The sequence below is a fragment of the Onychomys torridus genome, chromosome 16 (genome assembly GCF_903995425.1).
Source record: "Onychomys torridus chromosome 16, mOncTor1.1, whole genome shotgun sequence".
NCBI lineage: Eukaryota > Metazoa > Chordata > Mammalia > Rodentia > Cricetidae > Onychomys > Onychomys torridus.
This window is the reverse complement of record NC_050458.1, coordinates 46,067,692-46,092,233: the sequence shown is the minus strand read 5'-3', so window position 1 is coordinate 46,092,233 and position 24,542 is coordinate 46,067,692. Positions and strand designations below refer to the sequence as shown.

General features: G+C 41.9%; 1 protein-coding gene across 4 annotated transcripts in view; it reads right to left on the bottom strand.

Annotated features, from left to right (window-relative positions):
* Tnrc6b (trinucleotide repeat containing adaptor 6B) overlaps positions 1-24,542 on the bottom strand; it is a 234,678-nt gene that overhangs the window by 16,679 nt on the left and 193,457 nt on the right. For 2 of the 4 annotated variants that reach the window (XM_036208071.1, XM_036208072.1), the window contains 9 exons: positions 22,866-23,041; positions 20,557-20,631; positions 19,718-19,763; positions 18,078-18,214; positions 16,985-17,155; positions 12,512-12,637; positions 4,793-4,924; positions 4,454-4,549; positions 4,127-4,325 (listed from right to left, as the gene is read on the bottom strand). In XM_036208071.1, the coding sequence (XP_036063964.1) occupies positions 4,127-4,325; positions 4,454-4,549; positions 4,793-4,924; positions 12,512-12,637; positions 16,985-17,155; positions 18,078-18,214; positions 19,718-19,763; positions 20,557-20,631; positions 22,866-23,041 (1,158 nt within the window). The remainder of the gene's footprint in view (positions 1-4,126; positions 4,326-4,453; positions 4,550-4,792; positions 4,925-12,511; positions 12,638-16,984; positions 17,156-18,077; positions 18,215-19,717; positions 19,764-20,556; positions 20,632-22,865; positions 23,042-24,542) is intronic. The other 2 variants (XM_036208074.1, XM_036208075.1) reach the window with 1 other exon arrangement.

Below are 24,542 nucleotides of genomic sequence, written 5' to 3'. Positions count from 1 at the left end.
TAGCCAGGTGTTGTGGCACACACCTTTAATATGAGCACCTTGAAAGCAGAGGCAGGTGTATCTCTCTCTGTGAGTTCCAGGCTAGCCAGGGCTACACAGAGAAACCCTGCCCTGAAAAACTACAAAAAAAAAAAAAAAAAAAAAAAAAAAGGACTGGAGAGATGGCTTAGCGGTTATACTGAAGATGAACCAGAGCCTTGAGCATGCAAACCTTCCACCACTATGCTACATCCTGGCCATGCCTGATGGATTCTTTACTCATGTATGTAAAGGCAGCAGGATCACTGAGCTATACTGCTCTGGCTGTGGAAGTCAATTTTCTTCCCAAGTAGTGGCATGCACTGGGGTGAGTATGGACAAGTAGCAAGAACAAAGTGCATCGAAACATAAAAACGCCACCTTTGACTTGCAAATGCCTGTCCCTCACAGAGACTGGCTCTTACCTAGAGACCTATTATAGCTATTTTTCCCCCGTGGTTCTGGGGATCCAACTCATGGCCTTGCACATTGTGACGTGACAGCGCTCTACCACTGAGCTACATACTCTTGTCCTTTTTGACAAAGAGGTAAGAAGACAAGTTTAGCTTCACAGACTACTCCAGTCAGGACTTCACATAAGCCCCGCACTTCCCATTGCACAGAGACTGACAACAAGTGACACAGCCAGCTCCCCCAGGACTGGACCCTTGTCTCAATTTTCTCAGGGTCCCTAGAGACGCTGTCACCCTCAGACAGAGGAAGCAATTTTAAGAATATGACACTCACATTCCCAAGAGGTGGAATGGGTAGTTTTTGGTCATTTGGGGGGTTATGGATGTTTGTCATTGTTTAGGGGGGTTGGTTGCAAATTGTTACTGGTCATGTTAAGGGAGGAAACTAAGCAAGGGAGGTTGGATTCAAGGATCTCTTTCTGAAAAGAAAAAGGGGGGGATATAGGAATGATAGGATAAAAACAGATTATTAAATCTACTTTTAAACTAAAAAAAAACCCCTATTAATCTCAAATATTTTACACTGGTATGGATTTTTGTATATTGATACAAATTTAAGGTTATTTTTGTTAAAAACATACTGTATATATGTTTCTACTCTTATTTAAGGTACTGTACCTATGCAACTCATTTAAAAATGTAATGTATAGTTCTAGTCCTTGAAAGCTACTATTATAGACTATTAAGGATAATTTAAAAATGCAGGTTAGCAGTTAGTTATCTATAACAATCAGACTTGTAGTCATGTTACATATGTTTTCAAGTTTAAACATATTTAAGATAAATAGGTGGTCTTCAAACACTTCAGAGACCTACAAAATATGGCATTTAAGGTATTTTAATAACATAAGGCTTTTCATGACAGTGAGATAGGTATGCTCCTGGCAGCACCAATCTACTTGAAAAAACAAAAACAAAAAAACAAAGAATAATGATGGGCATCAAAGAATTTCCATAAGGAGTTTGCTTTCAATGTGGCAAAGCTGGTCACTAGGCAAGAAACTGACTTTGCCTTGACTGTATATTGTCCAAATTGAACAAGCAGGACATAAAAGAATGTGACTACCAAACTTTGCCAAGACAAGGTAGAATAGTCCTTTAAAATTTCTGCTTTACAGAAAAGTCTGCCAGATATTCTAGGCCTATAGGCCGAAGATGGATGCCCCAATGTTGTAGAGGAACCCTGGGTGACTATACATACAGGCAGCCAGCCGTCTCTGTCTATAGCTTCCAAAGATGCTTGCTCTGCACTTCCTGTTTATTCAGGTAATAGTATATGCATCTTGGGTCTCTGATGGGGTTGAAGAATAGATAGTTACAGTTTTCCTTGTTACCAAATTCAGAAAAGAAACTTACATAAGAGATGTAAAGTTTATAAGGTTGAGAAATATAAAAGCTTAAGTTGTTTATCTAAGAAGATGTTCTAAGGTCTAAAAAAATATTCTTAGGATGGTAATGTAAGTTATGATAGAAAGTGGTATAAACTTTGGAGTAAGACAGGATAGATAACACAGTACTTTTTCTGAATTTACCAAATACATATGGGCTAGACATTGTGAATGTAATTCTTTTTTTTTTTTTTTTTTGGAGCTGAGAATTGAACCCAGGGCCTTGTGCTTGCTAGGCAAGCGCTCTACCACTGAGCTAAATCCCCAATCCGTGAATGTAATTCTTACCTGATAATTGTCCTTATTGTATATAGTTTTACTGTTATCGAGTAAGAAAACTTTTCCTTTTTATTTAGATAATACCTGATAATTGTTCTTATTGTATAAAGTTTTACTATGTTAGAGTTAAAACCTTTCCTTTCTTTTAGACAAAAAGAGGGAAATGCTGTGAGATAATCTTTTTGAACACTATGACTTTGCCATATGTCTTTGCCAAGGCACTTTCTGATTGGTTGAATAAAGAGCTGAATGGCCAACAGCTAGTCAAGAGAGGATGGGTGGGATTTCCCGGGAAACAGAGGAAGAGGAGGAATATAGGTGCATGGAGACACCAGTGAGACATGGAGCAAGTTGGACATAGGGAATAGAGGAGAGGTAACTGAGCCACATGGTAAAATGTAGATTAATAAAAGAAGACTAATTAAGTTATAAGAGCACCTCCACATCTACAGTAACCAGCCTCTTCCTAAAACAAAGTCACCAATGTACTTTCCTAAATCACTAAGAGAGGCTCCCTCTACTGGCCACACTGACCTTCCAAAGCCCAGAGAAGATGGCAAGTGAAGGAGACAGCCTGTCCTATGTTAAGTGGGAAAAAGGTTATTTTCTCTCCCAACATGGAGAACAGAAGCCAGGCTTTATGCTTATTAAGTATTCGCTCCAGAGAGGCTATTCTGAGTATAAGTCAGTTCTCACATCACCTGTAAGAAGACAGCTGGTGAAAGCTGAGACTGCCAGGGTAAAAGACACTCTAGTCTTTACTGCTTCTTAGCTCTAGCTGGAATTTTTAGGTCAGGGCAGAAGCAGCCATCTGTCCAATCAGGGGTTGGTCCAGGAATAAACATTTCAGATCTCCTCACTCCCCCCCCCCCCGCCCCTAACTGGTATCTTCTTTACCAACATAAATTCTAAATTCCAAACAATAAATAAACAAATAAACAAAAACACAGCATCTTGCCATGTAGCCCAGGCTGGCCTTGAACTTGCAATACTTGTGGCTTAGTTCCCCAAGTGCTGAGATAACAGGCATGTGCCACTATACACAGCCACTAATTTTTTAAAAAATTGCCTTAAAATTTTAGTTTACATTTTGAGAAGGCAGCTTTATCAGTGAAATGAAACACTTAAACTTGTACATACTTTCATAGATAAAACCTGAGCCATGTGCAGCATTCAGAGGATATATAAATACTTAATTGGGTTGTATGTGTATGTTTGTGCAATCCATGAATGATTATATGGATGTTCATGTGTATGCTAACAAGTGTGTATGTGGGGTCAGGGGTCAACCTTTGGTATGTTCCTCCGGAGATACCCACCTTTTTTTTTTTTAAAAAAAAAAATGACAGACAGGGTCTTTCCCTGGCTTGGAGTTCAGATTATGCTAGACTAGGTGACCAATGAGTACCAAGGACGGTTTTCAATTCTCAGTGCTAGAATTACAGACATGTACCACATACCATTATCTACTGTAAAAACATAGAGGGGAGTTGGAGAGATGGCTCAGCAGTTAATAGTCTTGACTAATCTACCAGAGGACCAGAGTTTGATTCCCAGCACTCATTTGATGGCTAGCAACCATCTGTAAGTTCCAAGGGATCCAACACCCTTTTCTAGCCTCTTAGGGCACTGCACATATGTTGTACACAGACAAACATGCAAGCAAAACACACAAACTAAAAATAAATCTCATTTTTTAAAAAAATTTGAGACAGTTTCACCGTTTAGCCCTGGCTGTAGACCAGGCTGACCTCGAACTCACAGAAATCTCCCTGCTCCTGTCTCCTGAGTGCTGAGGTTAAAGGTTTGCACTGCCACCACCACCTGGCTTCAAAAAAAAAAAGTCTTTAAAAGAAAATAAATAATATTAAAAGGAAAAAGCAAAGGAGAACAATGTAAAGCCAACCCCTACCACAGGATTGGCTAAGCAGATGTTATACTAAGTACTTGCCACAACATCAAACATACCAGAACCATATCCAGGGATTGGCCCTTTGGTCTGGAGGTCTGGGAGTCCCACATTCAGCGCATTGGGTACCATGTTGTCCAAATGTGGCTTAGGCCCAACAGGATGAGATGGCGAATGCTTCATGCTAGGCTGCCGCTGTTGTTGTTGCTGTTGCTGCTGCTGTTGCTGCTGCTGCAGAGCACTCATCATCCTTGCCAGCTGCAGGTCAGCACCCATTAAGGAAAGACCCAAGAGAAACGGACCGATGATAAGCCAGTATCCACAAAGAGCCGTTAAGCCGAAGGCATCCTCACCCAGAAGACTAGGGCACCTCCCCACCCACATACCTGCTGCTCCTGCTGCTGGCGCACTGCTTGAGAAATCTTTCTCTGGTTCTGTAGCAACTGCTGCTGCTGCTGCTGCTGCAGGAGAAGCTGACATGCCTACAAGACAATGTGGGAACTGCAGCTTCCTGAGACTGACAGGAGAGTCTGCATGTAAAGCACTCATAACCAAGTTCCTAGTCTACAGTTAGGACCACCTTCAGGCAAACTGATCTATCAATTTTTAATCATAATTAATCATCTGTATAAATGTTTGAACATAAAGTGACAAGAAAATTAAAGCAAAGGAAAAAAGAGAAGCAAATGACCTTTTTAGCAACAGGAGCAAAACATGCTACTTACCAACTGAAACTGGGGGATCTGTGGAAGCTGGCTCAGCATGGCAATTTGTTGAGGAGATAACTGAGGCCCCACATTAAAGAGACCTGGATTCAGGCCACTGTTGGGGAACTGCTTGAGCATTGAGGCAGAAACCTAACCAGAAGACAGAGGGAAAATCCTTAGAATTTATCAAAATAATTTCCTCCCCCTTTTTCTGCTCCTGTGAAAAAGACTCGCTAGCTCTAAAGCAGGCGCTGTCGGCTTCTTGAGAACTACCTGCAACACATTCCACAGTGTCCACAATGGTTACCTATCTCTGGGCTAGGAAGCTCTAAGACCCTTTAATTCTCTCCTAAGACTTTCAATTTCCTGCAGTAAAAATGATGAAATTTTAAGTCAGGACAAAATCTTTAAGAAAAAAAATCTAATGACAATATGGCTTTTCTCTAATTGAAAAATTAGTATTGGAAACATGCTATACAGTAAAACACAATACACTGCTAATAAATGCTTACCAGAAGCTGGGCGTGGTGGCGTTTAAATGCCTTTAAATGCAGCACTCTGGAGGCAGAGGCAGGCAGATCTCTGTGGCCTGGTCTACAGAGCAAGTTCCAGAACAGTCAGGGCTACTTCAGAGAAACCCTGTCTTAACAGCCCCCCAAACAAAACAAAACAAAACAAACCACTTACAAGAAAGCACTTGCTATACAAATAAGAATATGTATGTATGTATGTATGTATGTATGTATGTATGTATGTATGTATGTATGTTTGTTTGTTTTTTGGGCAGGGGAGACAGGGTCTTATTACTATGTTGCCTTGGCTGACCTCAAACTCATTGAGGTTTGCCCTTCTCTGCTTCCTGAGTGCTGGGATTAACAGTCTGTCTGCCTGTACTTTTATCTTGGTACCCCCTGTCAGTAGGGCCATAGAGAACAATCCTAAAGCCTCCACACAGAACAGAGGTTAAGAGGTTACTTAGTGTTACTAAGGCAGGGCAGTACATGTCTTTTCGTCACAACCCCTTGGGAAGCAGATGTATCTCCTGAGCCCTGGAATTCTGGGCCATTCTGACAATGTATAGAGACCCCATTAAAAATAATAAAAAAGGTCAGGCGGTGGTAGTGCACGCCTTTAATCCCAGCTCTTGGGAAGCAAAGGCAGGCAGATCTCAGTGAGTTCTAGGCTAGCCTGGTCTACAAAGTGAGTTCCAAGACAGCCAGGACTGTTCCACAGAGAAACCCTGTCTCAAAAACAAAAAAACAAAACAAAACAAACAAATAAATAAATAAAAATAAAAAGCCAGGTGGTGGCGGCACACATCCTTAATCTCAGCACTCAGGAGGCAGAGGCAGGTGGATCTTTGAGTTTGAGTACAGCCTGGTGTACAGAGCTAATTCCAAGACAACCACAGCTACACAGAGAAATCTTGTCTCAAAAAAAACCCAAAATAAGTAAGTAAAAAAATAAATAAAATAAAACTGATTTTAGGGCTTGAGACAGACTGACTAGGCATGTACCCCAGTGTCTATGATTTCTAAGATGTGTGACTCAGAACAAGTACCTTATTTAACCTTTATGAATTTTATTTGCCTATCACCAAAACAGGAATAGAAAGTAATTAACCAACTAAACCAGCCAATAAAAACCTCAATGTTTTGTTTGAGACATTTGAGTTAATCTATCCCAAAGACTTAGAAATGTACTTCAGAAATATCCATTCTTATGTCACAGGATGGTTCTTCAGGAGACAAGACCAGAATTCCCCAGTCCCTCACCTTCAAGCTAACATAACTGTTTTTTTCACCGCTGTTTCTTAATGCAGAACCAACAACAGAAAGGCATTTTCTAGGTACAGTCTAACACCAAGTAGGTGTGGCCAACCCTAAATGTGGTCAGACATTTTCTTCTCTCTTCTCTCTCTCTCTCTCTCTCTCTCTCTCTCTCTCTCTCCCTCCCTCCCTCCCTCCCCCCCTCTCTCTCCCTCCCTCCCTTTTCTCTCTCATTTATTTATTCATTTATTCATTCATTCAGTCATTCATTTATTTATTTAGCTGAGGATCAAACCCAGGGCTTGCCTAGCAAGTGCTCTACCACTGAACTAAATTTTTTCGAGACAGGGTTTCTCTTTGTAGCTTTGCACCTTTCCTGGAACTCACTCTGTAGACCAGGCTGGCCTCGAACTCACAGAGATCCACCTGGCTCTGCCTCCCAAGTGCTGGGATTAAAGGCGTGCATTGCCACCGCCACCGCCCCACCCCCCTAGACATTTTCTAACAGAGCCTCTGGCTTGTTTCTCTAGTGATCACATCTTAACTCTATTCAACCAAAAGCTCAGTACCAATGAGAAACAGCAGTATTTTACATGTTTTGCTTCCCTGTGTTCTCTTTACGTTTGCAGTGATGAGGAACGAACCCGAGGCCTGGATCAGTGACAGGCAAGCACTCCATCACTGAGCCACAATCCCAGTTCCACCCACAATGTAATACTGAACCCATGCAAAATTTTTATTAATTACATTTATCTTCATGCAGATACTCTATAAATGAACACACTGTCATTATTATTCTAACATAAGAATCATTTACCAAGTTATTTTCAAATAATTTTGGTCTACTTATTGCCACTTTGCTGGCCCATGGGACCATGGATGGAAATGCACAACTTGCTAGGTAGCTCGGAGGATAATCTAGGAGGATGCAACTAAAACTTTGGCCCAGCCCCTGATTTTAGTTGTCGTCCTGCCCCGCCTTGGTAGTAAGAATCAAACACTCATCACTGAAGTCCAACTCCTCCTTCTTCCTTTCTTTACATTTTTAAAATTTTATTTATTTGTTTATTTATTTATTTATTTGAGGAAGAGCTCACTGTATAGCTCTGACTGGCCTGGAATGCTATGTAGACCAGGATGAGCTGTGGTGATATATTGTGTTAGCATTCAAACAACAATGGCTTTTTTTTTTTTTTTTTTTGGAGCTGAGGATCGAACCCAGGGCCTTGTGCTTGCTAGGCAAAGCGCTCTACCACTGAGCTTAATACCCACCCCCACCCCCCTTTTAAGAAAAAATAAAGAAGGCTCTTTGGGCCGAGCCTGGTAGTGCAGGCCTTTAATTCTAACACGTGGGAGACTATTTTATATGTGTGTGTGCACCTGAGCACTTGTATATGCACCATGTGCATGCAGGAGCCCAAGGAGGTTTGAAGGTGGCAGATCCTATGACCACCATGAGTGCAGTGCTACTGAGCAATCTTTCCAGCCCCACCCCATCCTACTTAAGACAAAGCAATAGAAGCACTCCTTGGTCACCAGTAGGTACTACACACTAGTATAAGAAAGAACTAAGCCATGGCTGAGTGGTTTACAGAGTGAGTTCCAGGATGGCCTGAGCTACACAGAGAAACCCTGTCACAAAAAGGGGTGGGGGAGGGAGGCGGGGAATGAAGTCACACACAGAAACAAATTCTAAAGGCCCATTTCGTGTCTGCCTTAGTCTGTTCTCATCTCAGCGTGTCTCTTCATTTCACCTCCCATCTGTCCCCATCCACTGCTTTCCCATCGGGGATTCTGATCTTATCTTTCTTTAGCACCTTGATCGAAGTCAAAGTGCTCAGTGCCCTATTAATGTTTGTTTTATTTGAGACAGGATTTCTCCTCACAGCCCTGGCTGTCCTGGAACTCACTATGTAGACCAGGCTAGAGAGCTGCCTGTCTCTGCCTCCTGAGTGCTGGGATTAAAGGCATGTGCTACCACATCTGGCAGTCCCCTATTAATTTCAAGTCACCACCTCTGAACATCCTCAAGAATGAATGCCCCCCCCCCTTTAAAAACACTTTGTAGTCTAGAAATACCTAGTCAAGTTCAGACCTGCTATATTTCTGGCCCATCAACTCATTTTTCCCATGATCTCAGCCCTATCTGTTTACCCAACCAACTCTCCTGTTGTGATGGAGTTCCTCTCCATCCTCTAAGAGACACTGGCGATGCTGAGTGTTATCAACCAACTTAAAAACTTGTTTGATCTCTCTTTGAACTGCTGAATTCATAGCACAGTATGAGCATACCACACCTGTGAGATTTGGCTCCCATCCCAGGATATGACGAGTATGTGGAACACACCTTCTACAGTTTTCCTATATATTACATACAGTACATACTTTCTTTCATTTTCCCCTAGAGAGGGTTTGTGTAGTCCTGGCTATCCTGGAATTCAATCTGCAGACCGGGCTGGCCTCAGTGCTGGGATTAAAGCATATGCTACCACCACCTGGCTTTCCTACATACTGTATGGTTTCATTGTCCAATGTAAGAACAGGCAAGACTAATAAGACACGAAAGATGACCAGATAAAGAAAAGCCCACCAACATAAGACATTCTTATACTTACACTGCACCACTGCACATGCTCCTTAAATTAAAAGTTTTACTCTAAGAGTTATACTTAGGGTGGTGGTGGTGGTGCACACCTTTAATCACAGCACTCAGGAGGCAGAGGCAGGCGGATCTCTGTGAGTTCAACTACAGACTGGTCAACAGAGTGAGTTCCAGGACAGCCAGGGTTGTTATAGAGAAACTCTGTCTCAAAAAGCCAAAAAAAAAAAAAATAGTTATACTCTATTTACCCTTGCCTCTGTAGGCTACAGACACAGTGTCTCCTTCCAAGAATTACAAAAGGACCAGAAAGCACCACCACTATGCTCTTGGTATATAGCTGTTCATTCCTAGAATAGAGTAATTAAAGTGCAGGTTTGCTTATTCCCACTGAGGAGAGTTAATTATGCTGGCTTAAAAGCCTCCTGCCTCCAGCTGGGCTGGAGAAAGTGAAGACCTTGCTGCAATCAATATGGCTTTAACATTGCAGGTGCAAAATGGCAGAAATGTAAAGGCACAACAAAAATCACCAGAATTACTTTCTGAATATCCCAATGATGGAGGGAAAGGCAACTATAGAAACAAAGGCTGTAACAATTCTTTCTTTCTTTCTTTCTTTCTTTCTTTCTTTCTTTCTTTCTTTCTTTCTTTCCTTCCTCCCTCCCTCCCTCCCTCCCTTCCTTCCTTCCTTCCTGTGCTGGGAAAAGAACCTAGGGCCTCACACACTCTGCGTGAACTTTCTACCACTGAACAACATTTCCAGCCTTGTAAGTGTTAAATGTTAAGTCTCAGTGCCTATGCTTAATTAAAAACAAAACAAAAAAATCCATCCACAAACAAACAAACTCAAAAATTACATTCTGCAGCCGAGCTGTGGTGGCACATTCCTTTGATCCCAGCACTCCGGAGACAGAGCCAGGCGGCTCTGAGTTCAAGGCCAACTTGGTCTACAGAGCGAGATCCAGGACAGGCACCAAAACTACACAGAGAGACCCTGTCTTGAAAAAGCAAAAAGCAAAAACAACAACAAAAAACTGCATTCTGCAGGTTGGGGATTTAGCTCAGTGGTACAGCACTTGCCTAGCAAGTGTAAGGCCCTGGGTTCCGTCCTCAGCTCTGAAAAACAAAACAAAACAAAACAAAACAGAACAAAACAAAACAAAAACTGCATTCTGGACAACTAAGTTTAGAAATAATGTAGACCCATGCCTGTGATCCTAGCACTAGGGAGGCTAAGGCAGGAGGATCATGAGTTCAAGACCAGGCTGCACTACATAGAAAGCAACTAATATGGATGAGGGGTTATTTTGTATAAAAATGTTTCTGCAGATTACTTATAATAGTAAAAAATCAGAAACAAATCAATATCCAATAAAAGGGGAAGAAGTAAATTAAGGTAAATGTATCTAATGAAACATTCATTAATAGTGATTAACAATGCCAAGATGTGGTGGCACATGCCTTTAATTCCAACACTGAGGAGGCAGAGGAAGGAGGATCTCTATGATTTTAAAGCCAGCCAGGGTTATAGTGAGACCCTGTCTCAAAAAACCAAAACCAAAACAAAACCCTAAAATAAAAGAACAACAAAAACAAAACAAAAAACAAAAACAATGAGCTGGGCGTGGTGGTGCACAGCTTTAATCCCAGCACTCAGGAGACAGAGGCAGGTGGATCTCTGTGAGTTTGTCAGGGCTGTAACACAGAGAAATCCTGTCTCGAAAAACCGACTGACTGACTGACTGACCGACCGACTGACCAACCGACTGACCAACCAACCAACCAACCAACCAACCAAACAAAAAACAAAGAATGATCAATATGGGCTGAGGTATAGCTCAGTTGTATGTTATTTACTCAGCATGCCTTGGGTTCCATCCCAAGAAAAGAAAGAGAGGGGGTGAGTGGGGAACCACATGAAGATTATTTGGCAACAGGGGAAAACACTAAGACATCATGTTAACTACGGCAGGTTATAGCAACCTGCAGTACATGAATACATATATGAACAGCATGCCTGCTCATGCACCCACAAAAGTGGGTGGGTCTGGCCTCCACTGTCACTTTGCTTGTGCCAGCTCTGCTCCCCGCAGCTCCAGCAGCTCCACCATGTAAACACAGCCTGCCATCATCTCCCAGACCATGCACTTGCCTATCATCACTAGAAAACCTTAATGTTCCAGTGTCTACTACAGCCACCACACAAAAACCACCCAGCCAAGTGGAGGAGGAAAGACAGGACAGGACAGACACGGACACATACACCTGGGGTTTGGTTCCCAGCACAAAGGTGATGCTAACTGTCTGTAACTCAAGTTCCAGAGGATCTAATGCTCTCTTCTGGCCTCCACGGACACTGTGTGCATACACATGCAAAAACCTGTGTATTTTGTTATTATATTAACTTACATATAGTGCATATATATATTAAAGGAAAAACAAAACAAGAAAACTACTTGGGTTTGAGCAGGCCCCAAATCCCAAGAATTCTATCTTAATAGAGTGACTGAGGGAGACCTTTAAGTAGGAGCCCAGATCATGGTTATAAACAAGTCGACAAAGGTTGACCTACAGGGCAAGATCCAAACTCCTGAGCAATGCATAGTTTTGCCACAGTCTGCCTCTAACTCCTCTCTAGTGTCTTCCCTCCCACTGAGGAATGCACGCACCTTTATCAACCTGTTTACATTAATCATTCAAACCAACTCCCTTTCCTCAACACACCACCTGCCAGCTATTACTGGCACTGGCATGAGCTTCTGTGGCTTGGAAGGTCTCTTTAATGTGGCTATACCTAGAATTTTGAATTTATTCTTCACGTTTCAGTTTTAAATTTCACTGCTGGTGATGCTAGCAACATTAAATCAGGTGAAGCATCACCCTGGTCCCCAAACTTGGCTGACCATCTATGACATTTATCATACGTTTAACTGCTGACTCGGCACAGTCCCATCAGACTGGCCTCTTCACCAGCTCTAGGGCTCTCTGAGTAGGAAGTCAGTATTTTAGCACACAGCTCCTTAGAGTTCTATAGAAAAACAAAAAATCTCATAATTCTGTTTATCTTCAGGCAATTCCTCGAGGGCAATCTGTTTCTGAACACTGTCACCTTATAATTTATAAATTGTTTTCAATTAGGAACAAAAAGGCAAAAACTAAACCAAACCAATACAGTATTAGATGATTAGTAGTTGCGAAGTATCTACTTTGAATGTGTGACGCGATTTAAAAAGGAGGTTGACATTCTGTTCTAACAGTCTTGCACTTGGCGTCTGGATTTGCTGAGCGTCCCGCTGTAACCATTCCTCCTTTCATGGGCATCAACCAGGCAGTCACAACGGCCCCCACCTGGAACACAGAACCTCTTACCTGGGGGGAGATAAACTGGGGAGGCACTTGCGCCCGGAGACCAGGAGAAGGACTCAGTGGCTGCACTGGAGTGTGCAGGCCTCTCGATTGTGCTGTGCTGTTTCCAAACAAACCGTGACTGCCGCCCTGCAGAGGAAACAGTGCCGTGAGGACTTTTTGTCAGTTCAAGAAAACAGTCAAGCAGCAGTTCTAGCTCCAGTTTCTATCCCTAAGGAGAACCAGGATCCCTGGTCCATGGAATGACAGCATTCATTTTAGAACTTAGGGGCTCTTCATGTTGGGAGGTCGGGGGACAGTTACTCAAACTACTCACGGGCATATCATTCACCACAGGTGGTCAGATAAATTCTACAAACTGAAAGGGTTAAATTTAGTCACATTTAGAAGTAGCATTACATTCTTTGTGGCTGAAAGGAACAGGCTGTGCAAAACTTCAAGACTGCCTTTTTGAGACAGGGTCTCACTCTGTAGTCAGTCTAGGCTCAAAGTTGAGGTGAGCATCCTAAATGTTGGGATTACAGGTATGTCCCACCCCCAAAATCTGGGTTTATCAAATTTAATTCTCAAACTCTAAAATCTGAGATCCATCTTAAAAGGCACTTGGGTAAAAATATACACTATAACCAAACTATCAGTTGTAAAGTAGCACTCTGATATCACTTCCTTCAATCAGTTGGCTTAACCAATCACAGCCATCACAGGGACTCCACTCCAGCTCTGAATACACTCTATATCCTGAATCTGTTGGCTTTCTTTGCTACATGCTAAATGCTCATCAATCTTACATCAAGATTAAGAAGAAAGATAGATTGAATATCATTCTAGGTCATGGAAATAAACACTACTCACCTGTAACTTCTCATTCAAAAATATAAATATCAGCCTAGTTAAAAAAAAAAAAAAAAAAAAAAAAGCGCAATTCCATGATTCCCAATGAACCACTTCACTGAGCTCATCTCTAATCTTCCAACCAGAACAGGGGGAAGCTGGGCTCCCGGGACCCTGACTTTCTTATTTGTTTCTAGCTAAGGAAAGCTCTTAGGAAAGAAACTGCATTTGATGACTTGCCACTGTTTCCTGTCTGAGGATTGTCCCTCGACCCCAACAGTGTTTCACTAAGCAGCTCAGGCTGCCCTTGAACTGCTTTTGTCTCCAAAGTGCTAGGATTGAGGCATGCACTATCCATCACACCTGGCCTCCTGAGATTCTCTACACCCTGTACTCTTGGCCTGAGTTAAAGGGCCCATTACATGAACAAAGTAACTGAATTTCCCTCTGTGCTAAGAAAACACTGGAACACTCCAATGAGGTTCACTAAAACCACAATACTGTCATTTTCTATTGTTTTTTTTTTCTGTACCAGTTTAATCCTTCCTTTTGGTATTCTCAGAACTTCATAAAGCCTTGGTCAACAGGATGCATACATCATTTGCAAATATCCATGACCCACCAATCATTCATTTGAAAACACCCCACTGAACATCTTCAGAAAAGACAGCTAATAACGCATTTGTAAACTGAGGCCACTACTTTCAGTTTAACACAGGGGCAGGACAATCTTAAAGAATTTAAACAGCATCATTAAGTTCCAGAACACTAAAGATACTGTGATGACTTTAATGATTCAAAATTAGATTAAGAGACTGCTACAGGCAAATAAATGAACTTAAAAAGCACTAAAACTAAAAATGATTACAAACAAAGTAGAAATGGCATTTAAAATCTGTATGTATCATAAAAGGTCAAAGATCTACCACAAATTTTATTTACTCAAGGGCTGTTTAACTCACATCACTGCACCCAGCTTGGAGTAATTTTATTTTTGTTTTGTTTTGTTTTTGGCTTTTTGAGACAGGGTTTCTTTATGTAGCCTCGGCTGTCCTGGAACTCATTCTGTAGTCTAGGCTGACCTCAAAGTCATAGGTCTGCCTGCCTCTGCCTCTCAAGTGCTGAGATTAAAGGGGAGAGTCACCATGCTAGAGTCATTTTAAATTTCAGTCTTCCCTTTTAGAAGATTCTCAGCTTCTTGCCAAAAGGAAGGGTGTCTGAGGCCACACACAACATTCTGATGTTCTTGAAGTGGGCACAAGCAAGCCAACAGTAGTCTATAAACATGCTTTCCTGCTATCTTTTTAAAAAGTCTTTCAATTTATTTATTTATCACGTATACAGTGTTCTGCCTGCATATTTGCCTGCACACCAGAAGAGGGCACCAGATCTCAATATAGATGGTTGTGAGCCTCCATGTAGTTGCTGAGAATTGAACTCAGGACCTCTTAACCTCTATACCCTCTTGCCAGCCCTTCTGCGATCTAATATGGCACTTTAGCTCATTTTTTTTTTTTTTTTTTTGGCTCAGATTTGCTGATTTTCAGGGATTTGCTAAGGACAAACAAATGTGTGGCCTTCAAAAACATTGTATCTAGGAATTAAGAAGACAGTTATTCAGAGGCTGTATACATGCAATGGTTTATCTATTGTTCAAGCTTTTCTGGTATATGTGGAAGTTTTAAGATGACCTATGTCTATGTGCTCCTAATTACTGATGTTATTTATCTCAACCCAGGGTTTAATTCAGAAAGGTATACAAATTTAAAATAAATCTAGCAAACTGACTGAAATGTTCTGTGATTTAGGCAATTATTATTATTATTATCATTATTATTATTATTATTATAGACAGAATCTTTCGCTGTAGCCCAGGCTGGCTTCAAACTCCTGCCTCCGGTACTCCTGCCTTGGCCTCCCAAGCACTGCGATTAAAAATGTGCTACCATGACTGGCTGAAGTAAATTTAATAAATTCCATATGACAGCAGTTTGAAACAGTTAGAACTGCATTTGGGTAGGACACATGCACCAACCTGACACTGATGGACTTTGCAGTAATCCACTCAAGATGAGGAATTATCTTTTTTTCAAAAGTCCAATGCCAAGCTGGTGGCTGTTCTATTAAACTTGAGTTTACTTACTAATAGCATTAGGTATTTATGTAAGACTGGAACCACATTGTATTTTCTATTTTCTATTATCTCAATGTAAAATAAGCATCCTCAAAATATTGTTTTACTCTGTTCATGTAAGCAATATATAGCCATCCCCTTTAGGAAACTACAAAACATACAGACAGACAGATAAAGCACTGAAATTAGAGGAAGGAAACAGAAAAACCGTCTATGATTCCCCCAATCCAGAGATAACTAATCTGAGTATGTGGACACAGCAAAGTCTACTTTAAATCTGCACACGACAGGCTGTGCACAACTTGACTACAGTATGAGGTCCTGCTTTATCTTAGCCTTTAGTGTTCATGGAAAAGTCATGACACGAAAGAATGGATCGAACCACACACTGTATAGCTCATGTCCATGTGCTCATCCTGAGGTGAAAGGCACAGTGGCAAGTGTGGAGTCACAGAACTATAGCTAGGGAAACATTACTCTTGGGGATTGCTGCTGTAACAGCATTGGGAGCCCCAGATTCCTGGTTTTCTTCATAAACCTACAGCAGACCCTGGCAGCCTTGCTGAAGCCCCTCAGGCCTGTGGGAGTGGGTATGCATCGTCACCTGATGGGCCCTTACCTGTCCTGCTGCTGCTGTGTGGCCCTCACTGGGAGAACCAATTCTGGCAGCTGCCAATGCTTGAGCAATAGCTGCTCCTTGATGCTTCACTGTTAAGGTTCTCCTTCTCTATGCAAGTGCTGCGGTTTAAATTCTAAAGACAACCAATAGCCAAGTCCCCAGTTCAAAAAGATCATGTAACCCTCAAATATTTAATCTTACTAGTTTTGCTACTGATTTTTGGTGAGCAGATATACTACAGAGACCCCAGGAATACCACTTATTCTATTTTCTAATGGCCTTTAAAATATTTATTTTTTATTTATATATGTATTTATTTATTAATCACACACCCCCACCACCACCACCCCCCCCCCCCGTGAGCTAAGGCAAACCCTCAACCCTAAAATGTTTGTTTTTATTTCAGGTGAGTATTTTGCCTGGTGACTGCAGAAGCAGGAAGAGGGTGTCTGACCCCTGGGACAGGAGTTACAGGAGTCTGGGAGCTGCCATATGGGGCTGGGAACAAAACCCAGGTCCTCTACAAGAACAGCAAGTGCTCTTAACTGCTGTGCCACCTCTCCAGCCACATATATAATCTAATATTAAAAAGTGACAAATGTATCACTAGATTATATCAGGTACCTAGAGAATCTCATGCATATTTTCCTAAATCAGTTATAACCAAAAATGAAAAGATTAAAAAAAAAAAGGTTTAAAGTAAAATCCATGTTGAGAGACATCAAGAGAGATGGGTTCTATGGGCTGAGAGATGTCACACCTACATTTCGTATCATTCTGTGCATTCAGTAATCAACAAGTTTCCCAAGACAGACAAACGGTGCAACAAACTGAGGACCGGGCCCCGGTGAGGCCACAGCCAAGCAACTACAAATCTGAGAGGCCTCCTTACTTGTCTAGCAGCGAAGTTTTGGGGGTTGAGCCCTGTGCCGATTGCTCCAAGGCTGACGTTGGGTAGTGTGGAACCAGAGGGAGACAGCTTGTAGCTGGGAGAAGGGGAGAAGGGAGAGCAGGGAGCCTCATCCCCAAGGCACCCATCTTGATTGGAGAAAGGCAAAGTCAGCTGAAAGGTAGTAGGAGTTAGCCAATCACAATGAGTGTTGGTTAGTGAAGCAACAGAATGCAAGAAGGGAAAGAGAGACACACTAGGAATAAACAAAGTAAGAGTGGATTAGCAATAACCCAGGATGAAATTTGCCCAACAGACATCATCTGTCATCTTTCTCTGCAGAGACTTCCTCTCAAGTTAGTAACCCAGTTGTCCACTGTATCAGGACAAGCGCTGCCAGACACTGTTTTTACAAATCTAATCTTGACTATTCTGGTGGTATGGCTCCTGAAGCAGAAGCTAGGCAATTCTCCTGTGAATATGTTGAGACCTAGACAGTCAACAATGCTATGGGCCTAGATCTCCATGTTTTGGTTTTAAATATCTTATGGGGACCAGGAACACTATAAAACAATATTCTGAATCAAGGAATAATTTCATTAGAAATGCTAAAAATCAGAACAAGTGAGTAAAACTTACTTGCTTCAATCAGGAGTGAGAATTTGAAGAATATACCATTTACCTAAATATAAGCCACTAGGGAAGTAGGAAAAATGGAGAGCCTTTCCAGACCTGACTCCAAGCTCACAGGGAGACACATGTGTTTGCACAAAGCCCAGATTTTGCCTGTAGCTGGCACAGCAACAGGAACAAGAGTGCAGAGTAAGCTTTATCTCTAAGTGCCCATGACCACCTCCAAACCCTCATGAATATCTCAACACTCAGAGCTTCATCACCAACAGTAAGGACAGATGGCTCTCGTTCCTGCCCAATCATCTGTTGACACCAGCTATTTTCATGTCTCCTCATTAATGCAAGTGATATTCATGTTCTACCTGCTGAGTTCAGTAAGTTTATGCTTTCTCTAGAATTAGCTATCAGAAGACAAATAAGAACACAGTGATTCTCATCCTCTTAAACAAAGCATGCAACTCACCTTCTCAAAGTAAGGCCCACTGTCTGCGGTTCCCAAGTCTTTGGAATTAGGTGGACGGAAGCCAGGTCGATCCTTCCTCATGATATCATTAAAATCCCCGAGATTCATTGTTCGCTTGTCCACATCAAATTTCTTATCTGAAAGAACATAAATACAAACTTCAAGATTTAATATCACCCTCAAGGGCCACATGTGACCTGGCCCACGTACTCTCTGGGGTCCTGGCAACAAATCCTCTCTACTCTTTGGAATGAGAACAGCAGAGTTCTCACTGGTTCAGGGCTTGTTCTGTCCCTGGTGTACATGTGGACCCCCTTTTAGAAATTAAATATATACCTGCTGCAGCTTGTCTACCATGGAATACTAAAGGAGAGCCTTGAGGCAAAACTGACTAAATAGTATTTAGATCACAATTGATGTGTTGGATGAATACATCTTACTCATGAAGTAAATGTTCTCAGTGAGAGAAGTTGCCTGTTTTGCTTATTAGCACCTGCTAGATACATGGTTGGAGATTTAAAGTAGTTATGGGGAATAGAAAGATTATAGAGGCACACCTGTTGCCCTAAAATTCAAAGCTTAAGAATTTTTGTTTGTTTGTTTTTGTTTTTCGAGACAGGGTTCCTCTGTGTAGTTTTGGTGCCTGTCCTGGATCTCGCTCTGTAGACCAGGCTGGCCTTGAACTCACAGAGATCCACCTGGCTCTGCCTCCCGAGTGCTGGGATTAAAGGCGTGCACCACCACCGCCCGGCCAAAGCTTAAGAATTAATTTAACAGTCCATCCTGTCAAGAATGTCTGCTTAGTCAGGTCTGCATGTGCATCCACTGTTTCCTCCTCTCTTTGAGCCCTACAGATCTTTGCATGGTAACATCACTGGGTTACAGCTCATACACTGTTTCCCACTGCTCTCTAGGACTGTTCTCTGACTCTCAGTTTGAATCTCTCTATGTTCCCTGGGGAGCACTACTGAGAACATCCCTACAGATGAAGGCTGTCACAGTGGAGCAGTATGTCAATGATGAACCATCCTGGGATACAGTCAACTTAAAGGTCTAGTCTAGCAGTACCACAGACACATTAAAATAATCCAAATTTAGCTTTCAGTACTTCAAAAAAAAAAAAAAAAACGGAACCAGGCAGTGGTAGCCCATTTAATCCTTTAATTCCAGCACTCAGGAGGCAAAGGCGGGTGGATCTCGAGTTCGAGGCCAACCTGGTCTACAGAGTGAGATCCAGGACAGCTATGGATACACAGAGAAACCCTGTTTCAGAAAAAAACAAAACAAATAAGCAAAACCAAAGACAGAGGGAAAAAGAAATCTGGATGCTGATAAGGCATGGTCCAGTAAAGCTTGTATTTTTCAATCAACAACTGCCTCAGGTAGAGCAAGGCTGGTTCCTGAGGCAGACATACCTTCTTCACAGTTAACCAGTTCACCCAGAACACAACATTCCTTTACGTTCTTTCCTGGCTCTCCAGTCATTTGAAATTTCAACCTCTATACTGTGTCTGGCATAAAAGCTTATATGGAGCAAAATGTTCAGTAAATTTGACTGCCTCAACTCAAGAAGGACAGGAGATCCCAAGGGCCTGTCATGTTCATGGATACACCCCAAATCCATGTGGACTGATACACACCTACAGACAAATCCATTTTGCTGCTTGGGTTATCTTCTGTTTGACTCTGAACAAAACAAAGCAAACATAAGTGAGAAACAATTATACACATTTTTAATCAGAGAAGAGGTGCCATTTTGCATCTTACCACAAGCACCCCACAAGACCCTCTGCAGTGAACTTTAAACTGAAGTGAAGACTGTAACATTTTTGCTATCACAATTTGATGACCATCCATGCTTAATTAAATGTCCATCATTCAATTCCACATGTCATCAACCTCAGTATAGCTATGGATAGAGGACTAGTTCAACAGCTGCCTGGAGAAATAAAGTCATTCTTAAGTGCACAGGACCAAATCCCACAAGTGGTAGCTAAATAATGACAACTTCTTCCTGTGACTTGTCAAGTTGTCAAGTCTTGAACTGTGCAGCCAAGTTAAATCATTTGTCTTTTGGCAACCAGGACAGGATGTCCCCATAGTGCTCCCAAGAGATAAAGAAATTAGAGATTCTGCATGAATTATTCTCTACATAATGAATCCCATCATAGTTTTTCTGGTTGCTTTCTTTTTAAAAACAATGATTTAAACACTGGTACAAATGTCATTTAAGTGTCTCTTTTGTCCCCACCTTTCCAAGGAAAAGGACACAAAGATAATTGGTGCATATCCCTTAATAAAATAGAAAATAATAATGTTTGGCTCTAAGGGCCAAGAACCTTGCTTCACCCATATTTAAATCTGTAATTTTGTACTGTACATGGCAGTAGTCCTTAAATTTGTACTAAGTCTGAAATTTGGGGTAGTTTACACATGAAAACAAAACAAAACAAACAAACAAACAAAAAACCCAGCTTACCAGCAATCCCATATTTGAAAACTGTTTGGCAAGAGGATTCATCCATGAATCATTGTTTCCTCCTTTTAGTGAGCACTACAGAATGAAACATAGAACCCCAGTCACAGAGCTATCACAGCCCTCCAAGCCAAGGAAGGGTGAACCTTCCTGAACCTAATAGTTCGCCATTTTGATACTTCCACCTGTTACTTTAATGGCTAATAAGCCCTAGGTTTGGCCATTTTACTTTTTACATGGAAAGAAGTCAGTGTCAGGTTGTTTAAAACGTTAACTTCTGCACCTCTAGTAAGATGCTCTCCAGTGACCACAAGCAGGATTCCGTTAGGGAAGAACTGCTACTGGTGAGTGTTGTTTGGAAAGGTGCCTGTTTCAGCTGGACAACACTCTCTGTGTGGGAACAATGTGGAATCCATCCAAGGAGCCTTCACCTGATTCACAGCAAAAGGGTTGCTGGTTCTCAGTGGGAAAGAGGCCTGGACAGAGATACTACCCTTGAGCTCCAGGAACAATGGAAGGATGGAAGGTCTGTGACTCTCGGATGTTCTGGCTTCTCCATCTGCTCCATCCCCACTCCTGTGAAGGCAGGGTTTGGGGGTGGGGTTGCTGGATGGGGTTTGGGCTTTGTGTGGCTGTGCATTCTATAGGTAAAAACTCCACATGCTATGTATGGTGTCTCATAATTGTTATTATTGTTGTTATTTGAGACAGGATGTCCTCAAACTCACTATGTAACCTGGGATAACCCTAAACCCTTGATCCTCCAGAATCTGTCTTCAAGGGCTCTGATTACAGACAGATGTAATGGAATACTTATATTTAGCTAACATATTTAAAAAAATCCCACGAAGGAAGCAGAGACAGGGAGTTTACTAGCGTAGAGCCCTCAGCTTTAAGAAGGAAACAATTCTGTGTGACAATACTTAATGTCACTGAACTGCATATTTAAAAATGGTTACGATGACAATTTTTTACATTATGTGTACTTTAACACATTTAAAAACCGTCCTTAGTATGGAAGGTCAGAATCACTGTCATCAGAGTGGAACCTTCAACTCCTAATTAAGTACATCTTGGTTACAACCACCTGAGTAGGAGGACTCAATTAGGCTTTCTTTCACTCAATCTGGACCCACTGCTAACTTGTAAAAAGTCAAAAGACTGCTGAAGCAGACAGACAACATGAGAGCCCAAAGATGCTGAGCAGTACAGTGCAATTTCTTTAGTGACCAGAGAGAGGGAAGTCAAGTCCTTAGGGACGGGAAACCCAGGAAGAATCTTTTCGACCAATGTCTCTAACAGAAACCAACTGCTTCATATTACAGAAGAAAGGTAGGGTATTGAAACCCACAGCTTCAGGTCAAGGGATGAAGGCTACCTGAAGGTCTCGTGAGATAGTATGGGGATCTGAAGCCCAGGAGGATATTGGCTAGGAAGCATTTCACAGGGCAGCAGGGGTTTCAGGGTGAAATTAAACATATGGGTGTTTGTTACTTATTTCTACTCTCTCCTCTCCCCCCTCCCTCTTTTTCTTCCTCCCCCACCTGTGTGTGTGTGTGTGTGTGTAAAAGAGAAAGCTAGAGTGGAAAGAAGCATCTATCAAGACAGTGGTTCAGGTGCAAAGATCATGGCTGCAGATAAAATGCCAGCACCCTATGCAAAAGCAACAGCGGAGTGCTTGACTAGATTTCACAGGGCTCTGGGCTCCATCCTCAGGACTGCAAGATAAGAAACAGAATCCTGATAATCCAAGAGGAAACTTGGTTGTTCTAAGGAAAGTGAGGTGAAAGGCACAGCCTGGCACAGGATGTGAGGAAAGTTTTTAGTTATGGCAGTGCAAAAACTGGGCTGGCTTTCATTTTACTGGAAGAAGGGCTCTGGACCTTGGGATAAATCAGGTAAAATTAAGAACCACTGATCACTACTGGAAAGCCAGTATTATCTTCCTTTGGTGTCTTTTCTACATTTTCATGGAGATTTACCCATAGGACTTCTTTGTCTTTAAATGCAAAAGCACAAAGCATTTTAAAAGCAGGCCTCAAGAACTTAAAATAAATTATAACATGGAAACCAAAACTCAATTACCTCTACCTTACAAATTTTATTTTATCCACAGTGCACTTCAAGATTTCAAAGTCATGGACAGGAAGATGAGGGGGTACAAGGGAAGCAGTTATTAATTGATAAAGAAATACTTTCCCCTTTACTTAGAATCTCAGTGACTCCAGCTGCCTCCCTTCCCTCTGTGAACAAACTCTCAGTTCTGCCTTCTGGGAATAAATAAGCAAGCTGAAGCATTTCTGAAGTACTACCTTCATTTGTTTCTTTCCTCCTTGTCCCCAGCTTGCTGAGTTGTGGGAGGAAGTGCTTCCCTGAGAGCCGGTGGTGTTCCAGACTCCTCCGTCATCCTCCTCTTCCCAGCTAGGATGGCGAGTTCCCGTGACTGGCCCGTCACTCTCCCCCCAGCCGTCTTGCATAGATTTGGAATCTTTAAGGAAAGAGTGAATCAATTCTTTGCAGTAAGTACATGTGACAAAATTAGAGACATTCCTTGCAAACGCAGCATTTTAGTGTATTTGCAGTTTTGTCTGCTCTAGCTACCTGGTAAGGCAAAAGCATTATACTTAAAAAGAGCAGACATCAGACCTTACAGTCAAGATCTTTTGACTGCTTCCATAGGTCTTCCTGGAACCAAGGAAATAGTAATTTCAAAACTTAAAAGAACTCATCACTATTGTAAGAAATTTCAGAACTGGGTGGTGGTGCATACTTGCAATTCCACCACTTGGGAAGCTGAGGCAGGAGAATTACCAGGAGTTTGAGGCCAGGATGGACTACTACATAGTGAATATGAATACAAATGAATACGAATTTCACATTTCATTGAGAAGAAACTGGTTTCTCTTAATGAGCAGGGCTGCTGAAGTGAAGTCTTTGTTTTACACCACCAAAGGTAGGCATTTCAAATAGGTATGGCCAAAAAGCCAGCAGTCTACCCTGTCCGGGATGAAACTAAAGTAAGAATGGGAATAAAAACACAAGGCCATGGAAACTTGAAGCTTATTAGGTCCATAGACATATCTGAAACGTATTAGCTGAGGAGGATCCTAGATGTGGCTTCAGTAAGGAAAGATAAAATGTAGAAGACAGAATGGGAGAAGAAAGATGGGACAGCCAAGAGAGGAGCGAACTGGACACCAGCCTCCAGCCTGTTCTACTACCATACCCTTTAAACAAATGTTGTTCAGATGAAGCTGGTAAGAAAACATTCATTTCCCTCCAAAACTACTGTACAGAACTGGGTTTGTCTTCTTCAAGTGGATGGGGAGCTGGGAAAATGGCTCTTTTCTGTGCTACTTCCAGTGACAGCTGCTGTCCCTGAGACCAGGCCTATGAGAGCCAAGTAAGTTCCCACTTGCAAAGCCCGGGGTGGCTGGCTCTTCTAACTGTGGCACCCCATGCTCTCCATGGAGTTCATCCTAACCACACAGAGGGACTTTCTGGTAGAAGGGCAACAGGCAGGTTACTCAAAGTACTGACAGCCAGATGGTACAAGAGGTTACAATTTTTAGGAAATCTGCATTATACTGTATGAGCTTAGGATTTACATCACTTATTGATAAGCAATAGGAATTTAAAACCAAATATACATAGAACACTGATCTCTTTATAAAAATGGGTTGAGAGAGATGGCACTGACTGCTATTTCAGAGGACCCAGGGTTAATTCCTAGCACCCACACAGCAGTTCATAACTGTCCACAACTCCAGTCACAGGGAATCCAATGCCTCTGAGGGCACTGAGGGCATGTGATGCACAGACATACACGCAGGCAAAATACTCTTAAACATAAAATAAATAATAGTGCAACTTTAAAAAATGTGAAGCTAAGCAATTGACACTTCCTTTCAGAGAAGGACTGAACTTTTAACAAATGTTTTCCATAAAAAAGAGATTAGGAGGCAAGGCTCACATCACACCTTTAATCC